This window comes from Ovis aries, chromosome 5, assembly GCF_016772045.2.
Source record: "Ovis aries strain OAR_USU_Benz2616 breed Rambouillet chromosome 5, ARS-UI_Ramb_v3.0, whole genome shotgun sequence".
Lineage (NCBI taxonomy): Eukaryota > Metazoa > Chordata > Mammalia > Artiodactyla > Bovidae > Ovis > Ovis aries.
The window spans coordinates 50,689,312-50,709,175 of record NC_056058.1 but is presented as its reverse complement, the minus strand read 5'-3'; the positions used below and the strand labels follow the sequence as shown (position 1 = coordinate 50,709,175).

Sequence of the window (19,864 nt, the reverse complement as noted above, 5' to 3'; positions counted from 1 at the left end):
CATTAACATAATGTACAACAGACCCAAATAACCCCTAGCAACATCAATTAGCCCATGAACCTAAGAGCTTCTGAGAGGCTACCAGTGAAAGGTATGAAATGAACTCTTACCCAGTCATTGAGAAGAGCCACTATTCTCAAGTATGTACTATATATAATTAGTTGTTTTCATTTCCATTTCTTATCTTCAACTTATTTTTTAAGTTAACTTTAGTTCTTATATAAAATGTGCTGAATCCATGTAGATTAAACAAAATATGGGCCCCCAAATCTAAGTTCAGTCACAAGCTTAGGTAAAAGAGGAGACACTGTTCCATGACTTTCTTCTGCTCACTTTAAGAATATGTGTTATACACCACATAGTTTTTAAATGGATCATTGCCTTGGTGACAGAACAGATAGCAGCAACTCTGCTCTAATTATAAGACAATTTTTAAATAATTTTTATTTTTAAGATTTAGCATCCTCATTGACAATCCAGAAACAGTCCATGCTCTTTGGATACACACACATAAAACGGTTAAAAGCGATTCCCCAATCTTCAATGACAAGGTAGGAAAAAAGAACATGTTCACAGCTTTAGCTGAATTCTTCTATCCTTTTTACCAAAAATCTTATTTTGCTACCAACCCACTCACCAAACCATAAGGAAAGACAATTTTTCAAAAAGCCAACAAAACCCAAGAACGGGGATCTAGGTATCAAGCCAAAATCATCCCCTGAAACAGTGCTGATGCCAAAAAAAAAAAAAAGAGAGGATAGGAAAACAAATTTCCATAGCACATTAGAGAAGCCCTTTTAAAAAGAATTCAGAAACTTAGCGCTGGAACTATGGTGGTGCAGTGTTCAAAACGCAGATAATTACAGTTCAGCTTGGGAATATATTAGGCTTTCTCCTATCCCAGCAGGGGAAATAAAAATATGAGCTGTTGGAGCTAATATTAAAATTGTCCTTACCAATGAAAGGTAGGGCAAGGGTCAACCGGAGAGAATGTAGAACAAAAGGTAGCAAAGGCAAGTCGTTCTGAATCTAGGCTCCACTGCCTAGAAGCAGCATGAAAGTCTAAAAGGGCTGAAATTCTTCTAAGCCACTATCAATAAATTCTAGACTTGGCTCAAAACCAGTGGACTATAGACCACTGATAAATATATTAGGTGACCTACAGTGTTTACATACTAAAAAATATTTTTTAAATTATCTGTAAATTTCTATTCTGAAAAGCAGCAGATCAAAATGACACGGGGCCATCTAATCAGTTAGAGAGTAAGGGGCTTCCTCCAAATAAAATTAGCAGAAATCAGGTTGGAAAGAATGTAATACGGAGTAAATAAGATCAGGCTCTCGGCACAACTTTAGTAAGGCTTCTACCTACCCCAAGTGTTAAGGAGTACTACTGAGAGAGCTCCCACAGAACGTCTTAGAGGGATGCTTCTCAGAGACAAAAAGGTCTTTAACTCTTAACCCCTCTCTCTTTCCCTAAAGCTTGGAGAAGAAAATAAATATTTAATTTTAACTATTCAAAGCTTTGGGCACATTGTAATATTTAATATTTTCTAGTTTTCATTTTCTGAACCTTTGGCTTAATACTTCCTCAATTATGCTGCAATGAAAAAATGTATACATGTGCCTTAATCAGTAGTACCACATGAAAATAAAACCTTGTTCTTCCATATCTTCTACATAGGAAGACTAAATCAATGGCACCCTAAATATCCTGCAAAGTTACTCTGTATACTTGACAAAAGATTAGGGCAAACCATTCCACTTCCATATCTTGAGCAGTGGAAGTTAACTAGTCTTCAATCTCATCTTCCCAAATATCTCCATTAACATCCACAGCATGGAACAACCTGGAAGCATAAAACAAGGTACATTTTAATATACCTGATAGAAACTGAATATAATTTCTTTCCTTTTTTCAAATATATGTTCTGCACTATTCTGATAATATCTTTTCCTTTCCTTTAATTATTCTACTGGGAAGGGCTGAAATAACAACCCTTTTTTAAGGATCCAGACAACTCTCAAGGGCCAAGGAGAAACAATAATGGGAGACAGGTATCACAAAAACTGACACTAATGTGTATAATATGTAGAATAAGTCAAGACTGAAAAATTCAGGCAGTCAAGAAGCTGCACTCCTTCAAAACACGGTAACTTTACTACATACTAATCACTCCATCCTTTCCATCTTCACCGTGCTTGTACTCTCCACTAGCAGAATGTTTTACAGTTGCCAATTTCTTTTCCTCCTCTTATGTTACTTAAAATTTGTATTTTCAACACTTTTATTTCCAGTGGTTCATAGGCAGAGCTGGTTTCTTCAACTCATAGTTTCATAATGTCAAGAACTGACTGTAGGTACCCCCCAGATGTCTATTAACAAAGATTATCAACTGATATTGAAACTGAAGCTGGTGGAGAATAGGATATTCACATTGTGCCAAGGAGTCATCCCACAGATCACTCACTGACAACAGAAGAAAAACCTTACCTTTACAACGGAACAAATGATAGAACTGAACATGCTAAACAGTGAGAGAGCCTGACATTATGGATCTGACGTGATACAACATGAAGTACACCATCTCTTGTTAAGTATTCCTGTCAAAAATGTTACTCTAAATCTAACCAAACTGCATTCTACAGCTAACTTCCACTTTACAGAAAACAGAGAGCAAAGAGAAACAAACTAAAAGGCACCATGGAGAAACAGAACTCCAGCAGGTAAGGTTATATAGGACAACAGCCTGGACTCTTCAAAAGGTCAATGTTCCGCTCAATACAGACAAACAAAAGGTGGGTAATACTTTTCTCTATTATGAAACGGAATCAAATAAAATAATTAAACTTGATTAGATCCTGGTATAATAAAACAGCTTTAAAAGATATTTTTGGGAATAGTTGATAAGTCTTAAATATTTTATTAGATGACAGTACGCCATTGTTAAATTTTTTGAGGTATTACTGTTATGTACAAAACTTTCCTTATCTTAGGAAAGATGTGTGGAAGTATACAGAGACGATGCATCATATCTCCAACTTATGGCCAAGTAGTTAAGCAATAAATTTAGAAAACAAATATGGTAAATATTATCAATTGTTCATTTTGGTGAAAGATATCATAGTCCTATCCTTTCAACTCTTCCATATGTTTGAAATTTTTCACTAAAAAAGTTGAGGAGGATAATAAATTAAAGAAAATCTTCAGATAGTACATTTTCATCATAAAACTCATTTTCAAGAAAATGCATATATGACAAAATATATGAAAGAAAAATATGAAAAATATATAAAAGAAAATATTTTAAAATATAAGAAAATTCTCTAAATAAACAGAGCTAAAACTTCCTGGGCTTGTGGTCTGCAAATCAAGTACCAAAAAACTGCTGAAAGTAGGAGTTCTGGGAATACATACCGGTTAAAACACGGGGAAGCAGGATCAGTGAAATGTTTATAAGGGTTTGCTCTAGAAAGAGAACCCATGCAAATCCAGCAGAAATATTGCATACAGCCAGTACATGTCATCTTGTTACATCCATCTAATTTCTGGTGGGAAAGAGAAAAATATCAAGGCTGTAAAAGCAAAAGAGAAATGCACTTGACAAAATGATTTGGTGCAACATTCTCCATATCGTCTCCCTTTTCTAATGCAGGGTTGAGAAACACAGGCTAACACACACTGATATTAATGCCTAAACTCTTTGGCATTACAAGGGAAATACAGGAAATACTTCAATACTAAGCAAAATCTCTTCTGATAAACAGTAAATACAAACCAAACATGTATAGGTGAATTATGTAGTTAGATTGATTATGAAAATGTTTGGCTTTAATATGTGGGATTTAAACTTTTTACCTAAATCTTAGTAAACATTTGGTACCCAAGTCTCCCATTCTATCAGAGCTGAGGCATGTCAAAGTGGTTAAATAGAAGGCTAGTTTCCTTAATGGAGTAATTGAGGCATCATCATCCAGGTTAGCACAGATATAATGGACTGGAAAAACAGAATCAAATGCAAAGACATATATTTTGATTTTAAAATATATTAAGGTTTTGTCAAGAAACAATAGATTTATCTATCTATTTTGACTTATATCTGTATTTCATAAGCAGGAACTTGTTAAAAAGATGTGTTAAATTCCAGGATAAATAGTTTTGAGAAGTCAGCCTGTTTTTTAAAAAAAAATAACATACATGAGTTGAGTTGACTGTAGTCCTAGCATGGCCTCCTCATAACTCATTAAATTTTGAGGCAGACACAAGGTGAGGAAAACCATCACTGTATGAAAGCACTCTGAAAAGGGAAGTCTAATATATTTAATATCAATAACAATAATTAGCAAATTTGAATCTTCCAAGAAGGTTTAATAAATACCAAAATATGTTTTCTTAATTAGTTCAAAATTAAAAGGCTTCCTGAGGAAATCATAACATGCTTGGCAAGTAGGCAGGCCTCCAAGTCTGTCCCCAGACTTTTACCTCAATGGGAGTTCCACAACATGGGCAGCTCTTTGAGTTCTTTTCTAGCCACTCCTTACTTTCCATCTCTTCCAGTGCCTTCTGAATCACCCTCTTACCATACCTCTGTTCCAAAAATCTTTTATTGGCCTCATCTGCTTGTAGGTACTCATTTCGTAAGTCCATTAATTTCTCTAGAAGGTGAAATGGAAAATTAACTTTAATACAATTGGTAAAGCTCATTAAAAATGATCATAACCTTTGACTATTCAATAATATTATTATTTAATAATGTTATTCCTGGGATTTTATCATAAGGAATTAATCCAAAGTAAAATTATATGCAAAGAGATGCATATAACACATATAACAATGGCAAACAAATTAAATGTCCAAGGGAATAATTATGTGTGGAACCACTTAATGACATAATGTTTAGTTATTAAAACTTATAATTAGGATGGCTACAACTCAATTAAAATACTCATTACAGAAGCCAGCAAAAAGAATATTTAGGTTGTAACTAGGTAAAAATTACACATGCATGAAAGACAAAGAACAGACAGGAATTCTCCAAGTAGAAAAGCTGGACTTCTTAAATGTGACAGAATAATAGCTTACCTTTTCTCTTTGATTTTAACTTATTAATGTTGATATTTTTGTGCAACTAGTACAACTAGCAGTACAGTTTAAAGGCTGACTTATCAAATGACACAAAGGTTGAAACAGATGCTGATTTTCTACTAAGTCAGCATCATTCACCATTTAATAACAAGACCTGCCAAACTAAACAAAAGCACCTTTGATTTAAGGGCAAAGACCAACAGTTCAATTCTGCATATATATGAAAAAAGCCAGTGAATAAAATTTACCACCAACAGGTAAAGGAAAAGTCCTTTCTACCAACTTTTCTGCTTCATACTCATCAATCTGGTTTCTACTGCTTTATCACTTAACTCAAATGGAATGGGCAGCTATTTCCAAAGGCTTTATTTGTCAACAAAGGCTTTTGCTCACAATTCTATTACCTTACCTTTTCAACACAATTAATTAAAGACCTCTCTCAACAATGTTCTGGCTCTTTTATTATTTTACCTTCCTCATACTATTTAGAAGTAGACAACTTCTGGAGCAGAATTTTAACTGCACTTTTCCTTCACCTATGTATCCTTTCTCTGTATTGTTCATTCCCGTGACTTTAACACTTCTACTGAGATGCAGCAGACATGTATTTTAAAATCCTGTCATTTGTATTTCCTCTACTAGTTCAAAGCGTTTTTGTATTCCAAGACATCTTAAGGACAGAGGTTGCTGCTCTAATGTTCTCAAAATAATAAAATTATTAGTGTATCATATATTTTTAATGGTAATATCTAACATATAGAGAATAAGAAAGAGATTCCCAATTTTGCTGCAGCCCCCAAGTCTATCTTTGATTTCTTCCCCAAACATTGTGAAATACCTGGAAGGTACTTCAGCCTCTCAATGATAAGGATACCAAAGTCTCAAGTAAAAGCTTATATTATACTCTGGTGAGTTCTCCATCCCATCTGCCCATAACCTCTACAAGACTCTGTCATAGGTGACTGGAAATACTCCATTTACTCATTCTCCTGTCAGGGTCCTTTCTTGGAGATGACACTCTGCTAACAATCAGTAACTATAGCAATACTGGCATTAATAGTTACCATTTTGTGGTTTGAAGACTTAAATCTAACACATAACACCATAAAACTTTCAGAAGAGAACAGAGGCAAAACATTTTCTGACCAAGGTAATAGAAATAAAAGCAAAAATAAACAAATGGGACCTAATCAAACTTACAAGCTTTTGTTCAGCAGAGGAAACCATCAATAAATAGAGATGGTTTGGAAGAGTAAGTATTTGCAAATGATGCAACTGACATGTGCTTAATTTCCAAAATATACAAACAGTTCATACAACAAAACAGTTCAACAACAAAAACAAACAACTCGATGGAAAAATGGGCAAAATAACTATTAATAAATAGATATTTCTCTAAAGAAGATAAACAGATGGCCCAAGAGGTACAGAAAAGATGTGCTATACCACTAATTATTAGAGAACTACAAATCAAAACTACAATGAGGTTCCACCTAACATAGGTGAAAACGGCCATCATTAAAAAATCTACAAATAACAAATGCTGGAGAGGGTGTGGAGAAAAGGGAATCCTCCTACACTGTTGATGGGACTGTAAAAGGTGCAGCCACTATGGAAGACACTTTGGATGTTCCTTAGAAAACGAAAAATAGAATTACCAAATGATCCAGGAATCCTACTCCTGGGTAAATATCCACATAAAACTATAATTCAAAAATATAGCTGCACTCCTATATTCACAGCAGCACTATTCATAATACCTAAGACATGGAAACTACCTAAATGTCCATCAACAGATGAATGAGTAAGGAAGATGTGGTACATACATACGGAGGACTACTACACAGCCGTAACAAATAATGAAATAAAGCCATCTGCAGTAACATCAATGCAGCTAGAGATTATCCTACTAGTAAAGTCATAAAGAAAAAGACAAATACCATATGATACCACTTATATGTGGAATCCAAAATATGACAGAAATGACCCTATCTACAAAACAAGAACAGACTTGTAGACATAGAGAACAGACTGGTAGTTGCCAAGGAAACCAGGAGTGGAATGGATTGGGGAGGTTGGGGTTATGCAAACTGTTATACATGAACGGATAAACAAGGTCCTACTGTATAGCACACGGAACTATGTTCAACATCCTGTGATAAATCATCATGGAAAAAAATATAAATATAAAAAAGAATGTACATATATTCTGTACAGCAATGAATCACATTGCTATACAGAAAAAATTAGCACAAATTATACATTAATTATACTTTAATAATAAATAATACACAAATTAAAAAAAATAGTTACCATTTTGCACTTCACATGCAAAATGCCCATTCTCAAATTTCAGTGAAGAACCAGCTTTTTCCTCCCACTCTGTCAAGGACCAATACTTTTGCAAAACATAATCAAATGAATTATTATAAAAATGCATAAAAAGACAAAAAATATAAGCCTAAATTTTTGTGTTTGACTGATATAAAATTTAGTCAGTGGCCAGCAATAATGAAATTGCTATAAAAGTTTTAAACCCTGACTCTCAATTTCTGTATTTACCCTGTCACTGACCAGTATAACAACTATAACAACTCTGAGCAGCACTACAATAGGTCATTTCAAACTTACAATAACCTTATGAAGTAGCTATTATCATCAGCCCTGTTAGTTTGAGAAACACTAAGTCACCAAAGTCTAGTCCAACTGATGTCAAGGGCATGATTTCTCAATCCTTATCTAAACCAGAAATGGCTAGCAGGTTTCACTTCCTGTGCCTACCTCAATAGAGGGTGGCTTTCTAAAGCACTGGGTTGAGGAAGATTCTGAGGCCTCCTGGGCTCACTGAGAAAGCACTTGATCAAACGTGTGCATCATGGAAACAACAGCGATAGCTCAGACGCTCTGTATTTGCCAGCATCTGCATTATTCCATACTCATCGATAGAAACTACCCTGTCATTCATTCCATGGAATGCTCCCCCTTGGTATCTGCATGGTTTCCTTACTTCCTTCAAGTCTACTCAAACCACTTTGCCTCCGCTGGGTTTTTCTAAATAAAATCCCAAACGTCTTCCCCTTCAGAACACTTCATAGCTTGTCTCTGCTTTCCTTTTTTTTTTCCTCTTCAGCATTTACCACTATCTAATATTCTTATTTATTGGGTTTGCCTGTCTCCCTCATTAGAATGTAAGTTCCATGAGGGCATTTGGTCACTGCTATATTCCCAGAATGTAGGCAGTAACTGACATAAAAATATCTGTTGAACCAACAAAGAAGAACACAATTCTTCCAAATTAAGAATTGAAGTGATAAGTCTCTTTTCTAGGGGGTGAGGGAGGGCTGGGAGACTGAGTTCACACGGTTACAGCCTACCTGCTGTCACCTTACACGGAGAGACCCCGTGGTAGGTCAGTCTGCACAGGGTACAGAAGGCGAAATTGCAGCTGGAGCAGATGCCCATGGTACAGCCAGGCTCCTGCATCACAGGCAGCTGGCAGGATGGGCGGGGGCAGTACACCACATCGGCCATCAGGTCCAAGGTGGACTGGAGGAGAAGGCGGTCATAACGGGCAAACAACTCTGCTTCCACTAGCTCTTTGACCTGGAGGGAAATGTGAAACATCATTAAGTTTGATGATTTCCCAACCAGTTCTGATCCTAAGGGAGATCTTTAGGAAGCAAGCATAAAAACCAGATGAACAGAAAATAATAACGATAGCCCTGTATGTGAGACAGCAAAAGAGACACAGATGTATAGAACAGTCTTTTGGACTCTGTGGGACAGGGCGAGGGTGGGATGATTTGGGAGATGGGCATTGAAACATGTATATTATCATATGTGAAACAAATAGCCAGTCCAGGTTCGATGCATGATACAGAGTGCTAGGGGCTGGTGCACTGGGATGACCCAGAGGGATGGGATGGGGAGGGAGTGGGTGGGGAGTTCAGGTTGAGGAACACATGTACACCCGTGGAGGATTCATGTCAATGTATGGCAAAACCAATACAATATTGTAAAGTAATTAGCCTCCAATTAAAATAAATAAAGTTAGATTAAAAAAAAAGAAAATAAAACCCTCTATCTCACTTCAAAATCAAACCAAGTATGAGTGAATGAGTGAGTGAAAGTGGCTCAGTCATGTCTGAGTCTTTGTGACCCCATGGACTGTACAATCCATGGAATTCTCCAGGCCAGAACACTGGAGTGGGTAGCCTTTCCATTCTCCAGGGGTCTTCCCAACCCAGGAATCAAACCCAGGTCTCTCGTATTGCAGGTGAATTCTTTACCAGCTGAACCACAAGGGAAGCCCAAGAATACAGGAGTGGGTAGCCTATCCTTCTCCAGCAGATCTTTGTGACCCAGGAATCAAACCAGGGTCTCCTGCTTTGCAGGCAGATTCTTTACCAACTGAGCTAGTATGGGAAGTCTATATCTTGACTGAGACAGTGGTTACATGGGTCTACCCATTTGTCAAAACTAAGCAAAATGTACACTTTAAATGAGTACATTTATGCCTCAAAGGAGCTGATTTAAAAAAAAAAAAAAAAAGAAGAAACAACCAAGCAGGCTATCTTTAAAGTCTGTAAACATTTGGTTAATCATCCCAAGGGATAACCCCTCTAGATCCCAACCTCACACAGACTGGGTAGTAGTTCCCCCTTCCAGCAGATAATATAGAGTAAATCACCAGAATTATTTTTTTAATGCTCATCCTTGCCAAGGAACACCAAAGCCAGCAAAGGGAGCATTTACATTTGTTTAAATAAGATCATGGACACAATAAAACTGGTGGGCTGGCTCCAAGGCCTCAGACTGTCCTGATGAGCCCTATCAAGAAGTTCCTGAGAGAATGCCTCCCTTTGGAGAGTTGTGAGAGAATTAGGGAGCAGCTGTCAGCAGAGTGAAGAGTTACCTGACCAGGAGTGGCCACTGAAGGGCACTTGGGTTCTGGGCAGTTGAGGCATTGAACTTGGCCATCTCTGATCTGGATTTCAAAGTAGTCCTTGAGACAGGCTTTGCAGTACACATGCCTGCATTCCAAGAAGTACATGCACTCACTACCCAGTTTCTCACAGAAACAGATATTGCACAGGAACAATTTACTATTAAAGCATTTTATCTGCTGAGCTTGATCAAAGTCCAAGATTTCCTGGATCAGACTTGACAATGATTCCACATCCTGCACGGCTCTCTCGTCCACAACTTCCTCTTGGTCTATGTCAGATCCAGTGGCTCCTCCAAAATCTATCTCTGTGTTGGAAGAAGCTTGAGCCATCCTTCTCTGAACCTTTTTCTGAGAACCCATCGTGAGTTCAAAAGGAGAGACAATATTCAGGTACGCTAAGGTCTCTTCCTTAAGAAACTGCATCCAGGCAAACAGGACCACGCTGCCACGGTGTTCTTCCCACAGGTTGTCTAAGTGCTTGCAGAGAGCAGATAGCTAGGGGGAAAACACATGAGGATGTTGGTGAGTTTGGAAAGATGATGATGCTGTCAACTCCTAATTTCCCTTGAAATCTTTTTAATTTAGACCTTTCTACTTAAAGTAGAAAGTATTCTTTTCACTTCTGTGATAAACTGTGCTGCATAATAGCATCAGTGTTCTTATCAAAGTACTTCTTAAACTATTCAGCAACATGAGCCATAGACACAAGGTCAGAAGCTAAAAGAAGTTCCATAAAACAAGAGAAACAGTTAAGAGTCTACCAGATGTAGAACAAGGTTTACATATGGGCTACTGAAATGGAGGACTTTTTCTGTTCTTTATTTTTCTTTACTTTAGTATTGCTATCTATCTCATGTAGGAGAAGAGATCTAGTTTTAAAATGAACTATTTCTATTCCTTTGGAGTACTAGCCCTGTTGGTACCCTACAATAAAGATTAGCAAAACACAATTTTAAAATACCATCCAAGCTTTAAAATTAATTCTTTCAACTGTATCAAGAAGTCAACTTATGTGAAAAAAATCACCAACAGAATCTAGTCTCATAGTCCTTGTTATTCCAATTTATAAGCTGATTTTAACTAAGCAATCTGAGCTTACATCAGATCCTGGTAAATAAAGGAAAGCAGACTGATATCGAACCTGGACATGATTACAAGCCCTTAACATGATTTGACTCCCATGGGCAAAGCTCACATTTTTCCTAAGTTAAGCAATCAAACTTTAAACTATTTTGACTTTTCCTCCTTTAAACCTGGTCTGTTCAATTTGAAAGGCAAATATAAGAAGATTTTTAAGTAGAGCTCAGGTTCATAAGCAGCTTTTCTTTTTAGGTAAACATCAAAGAATAAGCCTTCCAGATGCAAATAAATTTTGTAAATTTGACATTTGAAGTGAAAAAGAACCACATTCTCTTCCTTACACTGTGTAGTGCTATTCACTAAACTCTATACGGGCACAAAATTAAACACTGACTGTTCAAGACTGGACAACAAATGCTTTTACACATTTGCATAAATGTGCTTTCATGATCAATAAGAAACCGGATGAAATCTTTAAAATGTAATAAATACTAAAAGGAAAGCTCTGAATGTTTGAGTCACCAAACCCAAGGAAGGAGTCACCCTCCTCCATCCTCTTTTCTTCTCTAGTCCCTTCTCAAAAGAGGTATCTGATATGTACGTACATGTGAGGAACGAGGGAGGCAGAAAGAGAAGAGCATGAAAGACACTATGTGTATATATATTGGAAAAGAAATAATGAAAATACTAGAAAACTAAATCCACTTCTATCTATCAATCAAATTCAGTGAGGAACAGGTCCATGAGTCAACTTCATTATTAACAGGAGCAATTCATAAAGCCAAGGAATCAGGGCCCAGTAAAAAATAAGAATTGAAGGAAGAGGGAGCATAAGAGACAGATTAAAATGTCAATTATATGGACAAAAATTTACTCGACAGAGAGTCCTACTGTAATTTTAGCTATGTAGCATAAAATAAGGAGCAACTCTCTTCTCCCTACACCTTAAAAGCCAGCATTAAGTAGATGCTATTTGTTGGAATCTGCAACTGTACATACGTATACATGCATGAACATAAAGTATCAAGAGCTCTCTGGAGAAACGGGACTATAAATGTCTCGATAATTTAGTCAACTCTCAGTGATCTAAATGTAAATAATCCACTGTCTTACATGTGTTACCTCTGACAAAGACGTTAAAATGCAAGGTGAACTCCTTTTTATTCTACATGTATTATTCTTTTTAAAAAATTTAACTTTGTTTTTAAACTCGAAGTTCAATTTTACAAATGCACTCTCATCTAAGGATCAGCCTGGTGATGAATGCACAGTGGTGGGAATGAGAATTACATGACCAATAAAGAAAAACTGACAAGCTGTTCCTTGAGGTCAAGTAACTCTGACAGCTTTTGTCTTAATACATCAGCCTATCAATCTTCTTCATGACTTCTAGAAAAGTAACTGCTATTGATCCATTATCTATTCCAGAATACATTATATTAGCTTCAAGCCATATTTATGTCTCAATCAAGAGATGACATTGTTAGTAGAAAAGGATATACGACGCAGAGGACATGAAAGCTCGTAATACCAGATCTCAAGCCTTAATGAGATATCTACAGGAATCATATGCATTTCTGTTTGTGTGCATTCACATTATGTGAGCGCAGTCAACAACTGTTGCTAATATACAGACTTCTACATACAAAAGCGCTCTTATGCGTTCTTAAGGAATGTTTATTATAAGTATATTAGCTCAATTTTAGTCCTAATTACAATTAAATCTTTCATTTAAGGAATGGATAAAAAAAGCAATAGCAACATCTGAGGAAAATGAGGAGGACCTATAGTCTCCATTACAATACAGATTAAATGGGAAAATACCAAGAAAAGGACAGAAACAATATACTTGATTAAAAATTACTCCTACTGCAATTCAAAATGATTAATCATTCTAATTATTGCCATTCCTTTCTAAAACACCAAACATTTTCAACTTATTAACATTATAATTCATGAAGGGGAAACAATTACAACATCAAACCCATTTGTTCTTCATGCACTGAATTCAAGATCATCAAGGTAGTCTTCAATTAAAGATGATTTTTTAAGTTTCTAAAAATGGATAGAAATTAAGTTTCGGGTCTAACCTGAGTTGGTGACAGCCATTTGCCACTAAGTGTGAATGAAGGTGGGGAGGAGGATGGATAATCTGGTGGCAGTTCAAAGTTCAGCACAAGTGGAGGCAGAAAGCAAATGGTGTATTCAAAGCCACTATTCTGGAGACACTCATTTGAATTGCCTGAACCAAAAACAAAGATTAGAAAGGATCAGCTGGTCAACACTTGAGTGTCCATTACTGCTGAGCAGTGCTCAAGAAAAACGTAATGCTTTAGTTGAGGGGATAAAAACCCTCCCTCAAAGCACTTTCTGTTCTTAATTTTACTTTGGAGCCACCACCTTAAAAAAATCTTATAACCCCTTAAAAAAATCTACTAAGCATCATGAAATTTAAAATGAAGATACACAACTTATTCTTGCTACACTTCTGAGTATAATTCCTAACACCAGTGAGCAAGTAATACACAATGTTTTCTTTTGTTGTTTTTTACAGCAGATGATTAAAGACACAATCTAGAGAAAAAGACATTATTTCTATCAAAAGGCCATGACCTACTTAGACAACGTGCCAACTCCAATGAATCAGAGTTGGGAGGATTTATGCCAATGCAATGATCTCAGGCTGAGGGCAAGCTACAACACATAACACCTTCACAATCAAAGTTTCATTTCCAGTTATCACACTTACTTTCTCTACTTAAGGCTGTTACACTAGAAACATATTGAGAAAGTGTTCATAATGTCTTCTGTGAATACAGTATCAAAAGTACTAGTTTTTAATTTTTTTCTGAAGCGAAAGGTCACAGAGCAGTAGTGTCATGTGTTTATGGTGGTTAAAAAGATTCTAGAAACCAAATAGTATTAACAACAACCAAATCTTTCCAAGTGTTTTCACATATATTATTTCATTTTCTATTTTATTACCCCTATTTAACAGCCAATGACTCACGGCTGATGAACTGCTAGTTAGATGATTAGGAAGCATGAAATATGCAGGATAACATTTGTGATCAAAAAGGCAGAATTAAATTGAAAATTGTTCACCCTTTATTTTCAATTAAAACAGAAACAGGCATTAAATCTGTAATACTACCATCTATCACTAATGCCTATAAACACAAGATGATAAATAACTTAGGGTACACTAAGAAATTGAGAATAACCTTTATCTAGAAAAAATCTGTTTAAGAGAATATTAACTGACCGCTCACAAATATCTTGAAATTCTGTGGTAAGTCCAAATGGATCCTGGTTTCTCCACCTTGGACAGACTCTGCTTTTCTAAATTCATCTCCATCATAAATACTTGCCAGGGCCAGCAATTCATCCTCCTGAGCTTCTCGGTCTTCTGACGACATTTAATTTCCTGAGGAGCTGAAGATAATCATTCAAGTCAGTTAAGAACAGAAAAGGCACAGAGTCTGGAAAAGTCTAATGGCCCTCCCCCCAACAAACCCACTCCCCTCAAAAGAAAGTTCCTCAAAAACAACTGCAAAGAATTAATCAATATTCTCACTTTTCTATCTAACTAAAAGTGACAGGCATATCTAATATCCCAGTAGATCATCACAGTAACAGCCTTTTTCAAAAAGGACAGCTGTGGTTCTTATAATTGCTGACTTTTTCAGTTAGGTATGATATGTGTGGATCACAATAAACTGTGGAAAATTCTGAAAGAGATGGGAATACAGACCACCTGACCTGCCTCTTGAGAAATCTGTATGCAGGTCAGGAAGCAACAGTTAGAACTGGACATGGAACAACAGACTGGTTCCAAATAGGAAAAGGAGTACGTCAAGGCTGTATATTGTCACCCTGCTTATTTAACTTCTATGTAGAGTACATCATGAGAAACGCTGGGCTGGAACAAGCACAAGCTGGAATCAAGATTTCCTGGAGAAATATCAATCACCTCAGATATACAGATGACACCACCCTTATGGCAGAAAGTGAAGAGGAACTAAAAAGCCTCTTGATGAAAGTGAAAGAGGAGAGTGAAAAAGTTGACTTAAAGCTCAACATTCAGAAAACGAAATCATGGCATCTGGTCCCATCACTTCATGGGAAATAGATGGGAAACAGTGGAAAGAGTGGCTGACTTTATATTTTGGGCTTCAAAATCACTGCAGATGGTGATTGCAGCCATGAAATTAAAAGATGCTTGCTCCTTGGAAGGAACGTTATGACCAACCTAGACAGCATATTCAAAAGCAGAGACATTACTTTGCCAACAAAGGTCCGTCTAGTCAAGGCTATGGTTTTCCCAGTGATCAGGTATGGATGTGAGAGTTGGACTGTGAAGAAGCCTGAGCGCCAAAGAATTGATGCTTTTGAACTGTGGTGTTGGAGAAGACTCTTGAGAGTCCCTTGGACTGCAAGGAGATCCAATCAGTCCATTCTTTTTTTTTTTTTTTAAATTTTAAAATCTTTAATTCTTACATGCATTCCCAAACATGAAGCCCCCTCCCACCTCCCTCCCCATAAAAAAGGAGATTAGTCCTGGGTGTTCATTGGAAGGACTGCTGCTAAAGCTGAAACTCCAATACTTTGGCTACCTCATGCGAAGAGTTGACTCATTGGAAAAGACCCTGATGCTGGGAGGGACTGGGGGCAGGAGAAGGGGACGACAGAGGATGAGATGGCTGGATGGCATCACCGACTTGATAGACATGAGTTTGAATGAACTCCGGGAGTTGGTGATGGACAGGGAGGCCTGGCGTGCTGCGATTCATGGGGTCACAAAGAGTCGGACATGACTGAGCGACTGAACTGAACTGAAAACAGAAAGCACAATAAAAAAATTTTTCAAGGACAACTCACAAAGTACTTTGACTTGCTCTCTAAACTTAGGAAAGTGCCTTGTTCACAAAAGCAGTCAAAGTATATTTGATATACTTCTTAAAAATAAATGAATTTTTTAAATCCACAGGAATCTCTACAGCAGGTTTTCTCAGCCTCAGTGCTACTGATGTTTTGGAACAGACAACTGTCGTGGGAGGCTGTCCTGTGCATTAGAGGACGTGAATTTGCATGTCTGGCTTCAACCTGCTAGATGCCAACAGCATCCCTTTTCCTCAAGAGTTGTGACGATCACAAACATCTCCAGACATAACCAAATATCCACCACCACCCCTGCCACTGGGGAGGGGGAAGAAAATTGCTCCTACTTGAGAACACCCCACTCTAGAGACTGTTAAAAGGATGATAACATGTCAGACAGATAACTGTGGAAGCAGCAAAAAAACATTAAATTTTTGAAATAATATCAAATCAATTTTAAGATTTATCATTATTTTAGGTAACACCAACCGTGAAAATATGCTATAATTAAACTGTACAAATGTTTTTTAATTACAGCAACTGAAAGATACACCACACTGTCAGATAATTCAAACATGCAAAAAAATATGTGTGAGAATCTGTGAAAATTAATAAAACAACCACCAAAAATTACCATTCTATCGATTAAAATACTAGACTGTAACTGTATTTGCAAATATGCTCCCTCTTGGCTGAAATATTTTCTAAATTGGAATGCACAAGGAAAAGTTAGGACGTGGTTTTTCATGTTATAAAAAAGTGACACTACAAAACTCAAATTCATTTAAAATGATTCCATTTTCAAAAAGTACGTTTTCTAGCAGATGATAATGGTTCTGCTTAAGCTGTGTCCCTACCTAAGACACAGTGATATATTCTATTTAAGGTCAGTTAGTACCTGTTAATAACAACTAGAAGAAAAGGATATCAGCACTGGAGTTCGTACTTCAGCCCCAAGTTTGGAACTCATGCAAATCTCATTTATTCTTAAGATGATGGAGATGAGACTGCTGAAGGTGGATAAAAGGCCAAGATGTAGAACTCATACTAGATATACTAGAGAAACCCTGCCATCTGCAGAAAAAAAATACAAAAGATGGTGTTAGCATCCTCTCCAAATTTAAATTCTGAATTTCCACAACCACCACTTAAATCAAGCACATTCTAACACACAGTCAATCCTAATCTACAGCTGCATATTGATCACCTATGTCAGCCTAACTGAGCCATGTGGTTCAAAGGATATTTGCATGTTCCCAATAATCAGAGTGCCGGTCTTATCTGCCTGCCTTCAGCCCTGGGAGGAGCTGAGAACACCAAAGTCACAGAAGACAACAGCACAACATGCCCCCATAACAAACCACTTCCTGCGGTTTTCTTGTTTTTCTTTTTTCTTTCCTTTTCCACTTCTTCTATTCCTTCATTTCCTACCCCTCCAGTTTGTCCTTTTGTCCACTAACGAATTAATCCTGAGAGGGACACTCAACGTTAGGTTAATTTAAGGAAGACAGCAGGGTATTTAAAAACAAAATAATAAAAGTGCTCACACACAAACATTTAAGTCCTATTCTAAATGCTCTACCAGGCTTCTTGAACAGGGAATAAAGGAGAAAGGGAGACTGGTCCATAGATGGGTTCTGGGGAATGCTATGAATATCTTAAAATATGCAAAATATATAAAACAATAATTTTAAAACCATATTTTCAGATGTGTGACTCTCAAATAAGTTAACAATGAAATTTAAGATCAATTTACATTTATCGAGTAGTACTATTATGTATTATGTATGATATATTGTCTTTTCACATCACCCTACATAACTGTAAATGCTTTTTACCACCTGTAGAACATGGTGACAATGTAATTAAGCTTTTTGTTTCTTCCTGTTCAAACATTATAAATGAGGTAAGGTAAAATCACTCAGTCGTATCCAACTCTTTGCGATCCCATGGGCTGTAGCCTACCAGGCTCCTCTGTCCATGGGATTTTCCAGGCAATAGTACTGGAGTGGATTGCCATTTCCTTCTCCAGAGGATCTTCCCGACCCAGGGATCGAACCCGGGTCTCCCACATTGTAGACAGACGCTTAACTGTCTGAACCACCAGGGAAGTCCTATATAAATGAGGTGAAATGAATTTATACGCAGGCTACACCCCAGAGCAATTCAATCAGACATGGGTCATCCAAGTGCACCATGTTATTCTAACGTGCAGCCAGGATTAAGAAACTCTACTCCAAGCTGTTTCCCATTGGCAGCTCCTTATGACCCAACTCACCAGACCCCAGCTTCTGAAGCTGCCATGGGTCCCAGTCCCTTAATTAAAATTGCTGACATGAATTTCTTTGATTCTATTCAGTCTTCAAGACTCACCTCCAAAACCCCTATTCCATATAAAACTTCCAATTAGCATGTCTTCCTTTAAAAACTCAGAAAACTTTTTATTGTAACTTTCCTATGACATTGTCACACCCCACCTTGCATTAGTTTTTCCTCTGAACTTGCGCTTCCTCTCCTCCCAGACTAAATTAGTTCCTTAAGGGCAAGGATCAAGTGTTTTGCCTCTATGTATATTGCTCTCAGAATCTAGCAGTGCTTTAGGTTAGACACTGGAAAAAGTGAGAACTGAACTGGGGTGAGATGTGGTTGCTGCAATGGGGGACTAGAATCAAGATTCAGGGACTGCACTGCCACATCCCACCAGGAGCACGTTGGGTTGGTCGTCACAATAACAGCAAAAAGAGTGAACTCTTACCACGTGTCAGGCATTGTGGTAAGCCCTTTAAATGCACTAACCCGTTAGATTCCCACAACCCCATGAAGAAAGTCCTACACCTATTTCCACTATACACAGAAAAATGACATTTTAAGTCCACGCTGGCTCAAGGTCACAGAGCTAATATAAAAATAAAACGGGATTCAGACCACCTTGTTTCTTCAGCTGTTAACACAGGAACAAGAATAAACCCCGGTGTCACAAGACGAGAGAATTCAAGTTTAATATTACTTTTAGGCAAACCGGAAACCGCTATAAGAGTGAGGGAAGCCCCTCCTCCGCCGGGTTTCCCTCGAGCCTGGGAAAATCCTACTCATTCTCCCAGGCCACACCATGAACGTTTTACCCGTGGGCGGGGGGCCGGGGGGTCAGCATGCCGCTGCCGTGTCTCCACGGCTCACTGCGGGGCGTCTGGAGTCGTTGTTTGCGCGACTCACCTACAGCTGGGGGGCAGGCCCGAGCCCCGCTACCTGCCCCAGCGCTTGGAAACGGAGGACGCTGCGCGCGTGTGAGCCCGCCCAGGGGTCCCGAAGGGGCAGGACCTGGAACTTCCCCTTCCTCCTCTGGGCACCCCGGGGACCTTAGCCGGGCCGGGTCCCGGGTCCGGGGAGTTGAAGACTGCTAAGCAAGCAGTCCGGGCCCGGCCGCCCTTCTCTGCCTCGCGCGCCTGTAGCGCAGTTCCCACCGTACCTTCCGGCTGCCCCACCGCGCCGGGCTCGAAAGTTCCGCCCTCCAACCTAGCTCCGGATCCCCTCACCTCCACTCGCTGGCCCCTCCTGGAGACGCCCCGCTCAACCGGCGGACCGCCTCTTCCGTCTTCGGAGCTGTCAGCTGAGCCGGGCGGATCTGGCTGAGAGGCCTCGGCGAGCGAAGGGCTGTGCGCAGACGCCGTGACCGCCGCGGCCCCTCGGCCGCCCCCCGCAGGTCAAACCGGCGCTGCAGCCGCGACCACTGTCACCGTACCGCTGCCCACCAGACTTAAGACTTCAGTATGCCTGTGGAGACGTTGACACAAATGCAGATTCTGGGGCCCCTGCTGGGAATGTGCCTCGGAATTAGAATTTTTACCAATCACTAGAGGTAAATCACGAGG

At 38.4% G+C, this 19,864-nt stretch overlaps 1 protein-coding gene across 20 annotated transcripts; it reads right to left on the bottom strand.

Annotated features, from left to right (window-relative positions):
* Positions 1 to 418: 418 nt before the first annotated feature.
* On the bottom strand, positions 419 to 19,591 carry RNF14 (ring finger protein 14). Of its 20 annotated transcripts, none has more exons than XM_060415871.1 (10): positions 19,462 to 19,591; positions 16,894 to 17,069; positions 15,731 to 15,949; positions 14,380 to 14,549; positions 13,205 to 13,356; positions 10,002 to 10,529; positions 8,461 to 8,689; positions 4,484 to 4,656; positions 3,419 to 3,549; positions 419 to 1,850 (listed from the first exon to the last, which is right to left on the bottom strand). In XM_060415871.1, the coding sequence occupies exons 4-10, from the start codon at positions 14,531 to 14,533 to the stop codon at positions 1,793 to 1,795; spliced, it is 1,425 nt and encodes a 474-aa protein (XP_060271854.1). In that variant the 5' UTR covers positions 14,534 to 14,549; positions 15,731 to 15,949; positions 16,894 to 17,069; positions 19,462 to 19,591; the 3' UTR covers positions 419 to 1,792. The 20 variants fall into 20 exon arrangements, with proteins under 20 accessions (XP_060271854.1, XP_060271855.1, XP_060271853.1 ...); XM_060415872.1 differs by having other exon boundaries at positions 15,836 to 15,949; XM_060415870.1 differs by having other exon boundaries at positions 19,529 to 19,591.
* Between the last annotated feature and the right edge of the window lie 273 nt (positions 19,592 to 19,864).

What these genes read in the sequence shown, in the direction of transcription:
- RNF14 (XM_060415866.1), bottom strand. Translation starts at nt 14,533, where the DNA reads ATGTCGTCAGAAGACCGAGAAGCTCAGGAGGATGAATTGCTGGCCCTG. An exon ending in AATGGCTGTCACCAACTCAG is followed by an intron (nt 10,530 to 13,204) that starts GTTAGACCCGAA and finishes TTTTCCCCCTAG; the next exon opens with CTATCTGCTCTCTGCAAGCA. An exon ending in GTTGTGGAACTCCCATTGAG is followed by an intron (nt 3,550 to 4,483) that starts GTAAAAGTCTGG and finishes CTTTCCCACCAG; the next exon opens with AAATTAGATGGATGTAACAA.